The following is a 7,850-nucleotide window of genomic DNA, read 5'->3' as shown; positions in this document are numbered from 1 at the left end:
CTGTTAAGTTTCTCAGGATCCACATAAGAGTGAAACCGTATGGTATCTGTCTTTCTCTGTATGGCTTCTTTCACTTAGCATCACACTCTCCAGTTCCATCCACGTTGCTACAAAAGGCCATATTTCATTTTTTCTCATTGCCACGTAGTATTCCATTGTGTATATAAACCACAATTTCTTTATCCATTCATCAGTGGATGGACATTTAGGGCTCTTTCCATCATTTGGTTATTGTTGAGAGTGCTGCTATGAACATTGGGGTACAAGTGCCCCTATGCATCAGTACTCCTGTGTCCCTTGGATAAATTCCTAGCAGTGCTATTGCTGGGTCATAGGGTAGGTCTATTTTTAATTTTCTGAGGAACCTCCACACTGCTTTCCAGAGCGGCTGCACCAATTTGCATTCCCACCAACAGTGCAAGAGGGTTCCGGTTTCTCCACATCCTCGCCAGCATCTAGAGTCTCCTGATTTGTTCATTTTGGCCACTCTGACTGGCGTGAGGTGATACCTGAGTGTGGTTTTGATTTGTATTTCCCTGATAAGGAGCGACGCTGAACATCTTTTCATGTGCCTGTTGACCATCCAGATGTCTTCTTTAGAGAAGTGTCTATTCATGTTTTCTGCCCATTTCTTCACTGGGTTATTTGCTTTTCGGGTGTGGAGTTTGGTGAGCTCTTTATAGATTTTGGATACTAGCCCTTTGTCCGATATGTCATTTGCAACTATCTTTTCCCATTCCGTTGGTTGCCTTTTAGTTTTGTTGGTTGTTTCCTTTGCTGTGCAGAAGCTTTTTATCTTCATAAGGTCCCAGTAATTCACTTTTGCTTTTAATTCCCTTGCCTTTGGGGATGTGTCGAGTAAGAGATTGCTACGGCTGAGGTCAGAGAGGTCTTTTCCTGCTTTCTCCTCTAGGGTTTTGATGGTTTCCTGTCTCACATTCAGGTCCTTTATCCATTTTGAGTTTATTTTTGTGAATGGTGTGAGAAAGTGGTCTAGTTTCAACCTTCTGCATGTTGCTGTCCAGTTCTCCCAGCACCATTTGTTAAAGAGACTGTCTTTTTTCCATTGGATGTTCTTTCCTGCTTTGTCAAAGATGAGTTGGCCATACGTTTGTGGGTCTAGTTCTGGGGTTTCTATTCTATTCCATTGGTCTATGTGTCTGTTTTTGTGCCAATACCATGCTGTCTTGATGATGACAGCTTTGTAGTAGAGGCTAAAGTCTGGGATTGTGATGCCTCCTGCTTTGGTCTTCTTCTTCAAAATTACTTTGGCTATTCGGGGCCTTTTGTGGTTCCATATGAATTTTAGGATTGCTTGTTCTAGTTTCGAGAAGAATGCTGGTGCAATTTTGATTGGGATTGCATTGAATGTGTAGATAGCTTTGGGTAGTATTGACATTTTGACAATATTTATTCTTCCAATCCATGAGCAGGGAATGTCTTTCCATTTCTTTAAATCTTCTTCAATTTCTTTCATAAGCTTTCTATAGTTTTCAGCATACAGATCCTTTACATCTTTGGTTAGATTTATTCCTAGGTATTTTATGCTTCTTGGTGCAATTGTGAATGGGATCAGTTTCCTTATTTGTCTTTCTGTTGCTTCATTGTTAGTGTATAAGAATGCAACTGATTTCTGTACATTGATTTTGTATCCTGCAACTTTGCTGAATTCATGGATCAGTTCTAGCAGACTTTTGGTGGAGTCTGTCGGATTTTCCATGTATAATATCATGTCATCTGCAAAAAGCGAAAGCTTGACTTCATCTTTGCCAATTTTGATGCCTTTGATTTCCTTTTGTTGTCTGATTGCTAAAAAGATCTCTTTTAGAGGTGCCTGAGTGGCTCAGTTGGTTAAGTGTCCAACTCTTGATTTTGACTAAGGTCATGATCTCCTGGTTTGTGAGTTTGAGCTCCACATTGGGCTCTGCACTAGCAGTGCAGAGCCTGCTTGGGATTCTGTTTCTCCCTCTCTCTCTCTGCCCCTGCCCACTCATGCTCTTTCTGTCCCTCAAAATAAATAACTTAAACATTAATAATAATAAAAATTTTTGAAAAAAGATCTCCTTTATTTAATTCTTGCTAAAGCCCCTCTTGTTAATGCCCCTCTTGCTAATGCTCTCTCCTCCCTCATGTAAACTTCTCTAAAGAGTATCTTACTCTTCTGTCTCCACTTCTTCACCTCTGGCTCTCCTGTTGCCTTCTGGCTTCTGCTTCCCATTACATAAATGGGTTTAGTAATGACATCAGTGACGTTAATTGCTAGATCCAAAAGGATACTTTTAGTCTCCATTTCCTTGACCCCTTTATAGTATTTGGCATTATTGATAATTTCTCTTTGAAACCATCCCATGACTCATTTTCTTTCAGTTTCCCCTTTTTTAAAAATCTCTTATAATTTCTTCTTTGCTTTTTCTTTCTGCCCTTTCCCTGAAATATTACTGTTTTTCAGGATTCTGTCTTTGACTCCTTTCCCTGTATATTTTCTCAGAAGGTCTCATTTACTCTCTTAAAATATTCTCTGTATATTGATGACTTCCCAGTCTTTCTGGCTCAAATCTCTGCAGAGGTCCAGACCCGTATGTTCAATTTTATACTGGGCATTTCCACTTGGATGAAAGCTGTTTGTACCATATGTCTGGTACTGAACTTGTTATCTTCTGCCTCAACTCTTGTTTTTTTTCCCCTATATTCTCTATGTTCGTTGGTGGCATCACCATCTGCCCAAGCCAACATTCTGTAGTCTTTCTAGATCTCCTTCTCTTCCCTTCACATACCACTCACCAAATTCTGTCACTTCTATGTACTTTGTAAACTTACTTCTTCTGCTCATCTCACTGTTCTATTTTATACCTTATTCATCTCTCATTCATTCCTCCAGTAGGTCTCCCTACCTCTGATTTTATTCTTACTCATCTTTTAGTGCAGAGCAATCTTTCTCCTTAGCAAAGTATTCAGTACTTAATCATAATTAGTTCCTGACTGATTCTTCAGACCCAACCATAAGTTCCCTTGTATATTCAGTCTTACCGAGCCATTTCTGCTCCTTCAATCATACCATGTTGCTTTATGTTTCTGTGTCACTGCCTGGAACATTCCTCCTTTCTTCTTTCTCTTCATAGCATAATTTATAACCTTTTTGGGCATATGTATTTGATAAAGCCTTCACTAATTTCCATAGGCATATGGGTATATCATGGAGAGTAAATCGGTGTATTCCCTTAATCACTTTGGTGTCATATATCTATTTATTCTACCACTGAACAACATACTACAGCAATAATTGATTTACTTGCTAGTTTTCTTGGTAAAGCTGTGTTCCTGAAAGTTAGAAATCATGTTTTATTCATCTTCATATACCTAGAATTGTGCTCAATATTGTTGAATTGAGTGCTTGGTTTTAGCTTTCAGTGTTTTTGAAAAAACACCTCAAATGTGTACATCCATTTTTCCAAATTCGTGCATGTAAGTGTGATTTCATGGTTGATAGTGATCTCTGTGATTTTGTGTGTGTTGTTTTCTAAATAATAATTAAATTCACCCCAACTTCCTATCCTTTTTAATATTGAGTTTCAGTAGTAATTCTTTCTGTTCTACATTTATTCATTTATTCTACATTTATTCCAGTAGGCACTGAAGTCACTCAGACTCCATTCTAGTACTCAATCATTTCTTTTTATATCAATATTGCCTAATCTTGGAGGAGGGGGGGAAGAATCCAAAAAATTAAAATTAATTAGGAAAAATCTATTCAATAGAAATACTTACGAAAACTTTGTTGACATTCTTATTTTGACATTTTTCTCTGTTTATTTTTGCTTTGTGTATATGCATTTTATAATCCCATATTGGTGTGGATACATGTATGAGTGTTAATCTCTTATATACATTGTGAAGCATAAGAGAAATGGAAGTATATCCAAGTAAGTGTCCAGTGTTAATTATTTCAGTTTAAAGCAAATTTTTTAAAATTATAGCATGATTTTATGTCTTCAGATTGAGCTAAGAGAACGAGAGATAGAACGACTATCAGTTGCATTGGACAGTGGCCGTTCCCCTGATGTCCTCTCTCTGGAGACTAGAAACAAAACCAATGAAAAGCTTATTGCTCATTTAAATGTTCAGGTAATGACATTTATAATTATTTCACCAAGTATATACAATCGTTAAGTGTTTGTAACAGTTCATTGATTTGTAAAAGTAACAGAGTTGTTTACCAGTTATATAGTGGGAAAAATTTGATAGAGCCAAACTATCCAGAAATAGGATGCAACTATTGAAAAATCATGTTTTAAAAAGATAGTTAATGAGGCAGAAAGATATATACATTATAATGTTAAATATTTAAAAGGAGAATAGGGGTACCTGAGTGGCTCAGTTGGTTAAGCATCTGACTCTTGATTTCAGCTCAGGTCATGATCTCATGGTTCGTAAGTTTGAACCTACTTGGGATTCTTTCTCTCTCCCTCTCTCTCTGCCCTTCCCCAACTAGCACACTCTCTCATTCTCTCAAAATAAATAAACATTAAAAAAAAATTAGAGGAGGAGAATAAACCGTAGACACAATGGGATCTTCAGTTTGCTTTTTAAAAATGTGCGTATGAACTTAGAGAAAGCACTGGAAGAGAATACACTAAAATATACGAACAGCTTATCTTTGTGTGATGAGATATTTTTTTATTTTCTTTGTTTTCGAAGTTTTTGTATTTCTTTTATAATATCAAAAAGATTTGTAGAAAGAAATCCAAAAAATTAAACATGTAATTGATTCCCTTGCCATGTGTCTGACCTAGGAGTAAAAGAACAGGAGAGTTCCATAAGCATGTTACATCACCTTTAGAAATTTAGACATGTCATTGCTGACTGGACCAAAACCAGAATAGTAAGTCATGAATATCAATAGTAGCCCTAGAGCAGTGCTGTCCAATACAAATATGATATGAGCCACATATATAATTTAAAATTTTCTGGGAGCGCCTGGGTGGCTCAGTTGGTTTAAGCATCCAGCTTCAGCTCAGGTCATGATCTCATGGTCCGTGGGTTCAAATCCTATGTCAGGCTCTGTGCTGACAGCTCAGAGCCTGGAGCCTGCTTCGGATTCTGGGTCTCCCTCTCTCTCTGCCCCTCCTCTGCTTGCATTCTGTCTGTGTGTCTCTCAAAAATAAACATTAAAAAAAATTTTTTTAATTTTCTAGTAACCAGATTAAAATAAAATAAAAAAGAAACAGATGAAATTAATTTTAATAATGTATTTACCTCAGTATATCCAAAATATAATTGCAGTGTGTAATTGTTGTAAAATGTTGATGTTGACATATTTTCCTTTTTTTCTTTTTTGTACCAAGTCTTTGAAATCTTGCATATGTTTTACATTTATAGCACACCTCAGTTTGGACTAGCTCTACAGTATGCACATATGGGTGCTGGTGGCTACTATATTGGACAGCACAGTCCAGAGTGATATTATCATTGTAGTGATATTCTTGTCATAATGGTAGAACTCTCTGTTGGGAAAAAGTTCACACAAATTTTTTACTTTTCCTTCCATGCTTAAAAGTTGAATGCCAATGGCTATATATTTTTGTTAAACCACACATTGTCAGTTTTGTGAATCAACAGTGTAAGATTGCAAATGTAAAATACCTCTGGTTTAATTTTCAGTATTTTAAAAAATAGAGTATTTTGAAGTATTTTGAAAGTTAAGTATTTAGGATAATTTTCCAATTCATATACCTGTTAATTACAAATTCAACTTAGGTTGACTTTCTTCAGCAAGCTAATAAAGACCTGGAGAAGCATATACAGGAGCTTATGGAAACCAAGGAAACCGTAACTACTGAAGTTGTTAATTTAAGTAACAAAAATGAAAAACTCTGCCAAGAATTAACCGAAATAGACCAGTTAGCACAGCAGTTGGAAAGACATAAAGAAGAAGTGCTTGAGACTGCTGATAAAGAACTTGGGGAAGCAAAGGTATGTCTAGGTTGTGGGAGCGTTTCTTAATTCTTCCAGAACATAGTGAGCTTAAGCCCTTTGATACCTGATTGGGTCTTTTGGTTTGGTTGTTTTGTAATTCAGGTTTTTCTGCTGTCTAAATTTGGGTGTGTTTCTGAAACATGCTTTTTCTCAGGCTAGCTCTCTCCAGACTTTGTCCTTTTTTCCTTCAAGATTTTCATCTCTGTTCTTTTATCTCTGTTGTGAGTGAGCTTTGGAAGTTTGTCCTCTATGTCATTTTGTGCTCATGAACCCTTTAAAAGTATTTTTTGAACAGTGTATATCCTTGCACATTTTAAGTTGGTAGCTAACATTTTTCATCTTTAAGTTTAAATAAATACGAAAGGGGGCAGCTGGCTGGTGCAGTGGAAGAGCATGCAACTCTTGATCTCACGGTTGTGAGTTCAAGCCCCACATTGGATGTAGAGATTACTTAAAAATAAAATCTTGAAAAATAGTAATTAATAAACAGATTAAATAGATACAAAGGATGTAATTTCCAACCTACCGATCTCTTAAAACTGTTACATTGTTCTTTTAAATATAGCTAGTAGAATCTAAATGACCCTTTCTTCTTGAAATCTCCAGTTTTATCCTCTTTTAACATATTTATGCTTGAATATCTTTTCGTGATCACCCTATCAAACATCTCTGTAATAAAAAAGTACATGAATTGAAATATTTTATTTTATTTATTGACATTTTTTATTTTTAAAAGTGTCCTTTGACTACAAGGTTCAAAGTGTTAACATTTTCCTCCGAATGGTGCTATCATTATAATTATCAGTAATCAATGGATCAGAGTGACAAATACAAACAAATGTTGATAAATACATACCAAATCAAAAAGTAAAATTTTATTGGAAATACATGTCTTAATAAGATATGTCTTATTAATACATATCTTAATAAATATGTATCTTTTATAAATTTCAGATTATCTTTTTTTTTTTTCTTAACATTTATTTATTTTTGAGACAGAGAGAGACAGAGCATGAATGGGGGAGGGGCAGAGAGAGAGGGAGACACAGAATCTGAAGCAGGCTCCAGGCTCTGAGCCATCAGCCCAGAGCCCGACGTGGGGCTCGAACTCACGGACCGCGAGATCATGACCCGGGCTGAAGTCGGACGCTTAACCGACTGAGCCACCCAGGCGCCCCTCAGATTATCTTTTTGCCTGATGCTTCAAAAGTTTTTCATATTTTGAGACAGTGTGATATTAGATGCATCCTTTTGCTTTAAAAAGTGGGAGAGAGGGTGCCTGGGTGGTTCAGTCACTTAAGTGTCCAACTGTTTGGTTTTGGCTCGGGTCATGATCTCACAGTTTGTGAGTTCGAGCCCTGCATTGGGCTCTGTGCTGGCAATGTGGAGCCTGCTTAGGGTTCTCTCTCTCGCTCTCTCGCTCTCTCTGCCCTTCCCACTTGTGCATATGCATGTAAGTTCTCTATCTCTCAAAATAAATAAATAAAATTTTAAAAAATAGTGGGAGAAAAACAGTTGAGAGGAAAAGTGGGAGAGGAGAACTCATGAGATACCTAGATCACATGCAGGTTGTCAGGTAGATAATTCTTGAAAAGGATTGTATATCCAGATATGGATACACTAAAACTACATGTATACAGTAGTTTTACATAATACTTGGAAGTCTTCATGTTACCTCAGGAATGGGTGTATAATCTAGTTTGAGGACCAGTACGCTACATCACTGAGTCGATTTTATGCAGTGTCATATCCACTAATTAGTACATTAAAAGGAACATACTTCAACATAATGAAGGCCATATATGAAAAGCCCACAGTTCATGTCATACCCTGTGGTGAAGATTGGAAGCTTTTCCTCTAGGATCAGGAACAATGCA

The 7,850-nt window shown here is 36.7% G+C and overlaps 1 protein-coding gene across 1 annotated transcript in view; it reads left to right on the top strand.

The window, feature by feature from the left end:
• CEP135 (centrosomal protein 135) overlaps positions 1–7,850 on the top strand; it is an 85,295-nt gene that overhangs the window by 14,034 nt on the left and 63,411 nt on the right. The window contains exons 7-8 of the mRNA XM_040483046.1: positions 3,994–4,122; positions 5,755–5,970. Coding sequence (XP_040338980.1) covers positions 3,994–4,122; positions 5,755–5,970 — 345 coding nt within the window. The remainder of the gene's footprint in view (positions 1–3,993; positions 4,123–5,754; positions 5,971–7,850) is intronic.

Source organism: Herpailurus yagouaroundi, unplaced genomic scaffold (assembly GCF_014898765.1).
Source record: "Herpailurus yagouaroundi ecotype Mexico unplaced genomic scaffold, PumYag 28, whole genome shotgun sequence".
Lineage (NCBI taxonomy): Eukaryota > Metazoa > Chordata > Mammalia > Carnivora > Felidae > Herpailurus > Herpailurus yagouaroundi.
Note: the sequence above shows the minus strand (reverse complement) of the source record. Positions and strands in the feature narration are given on the sequence as shown.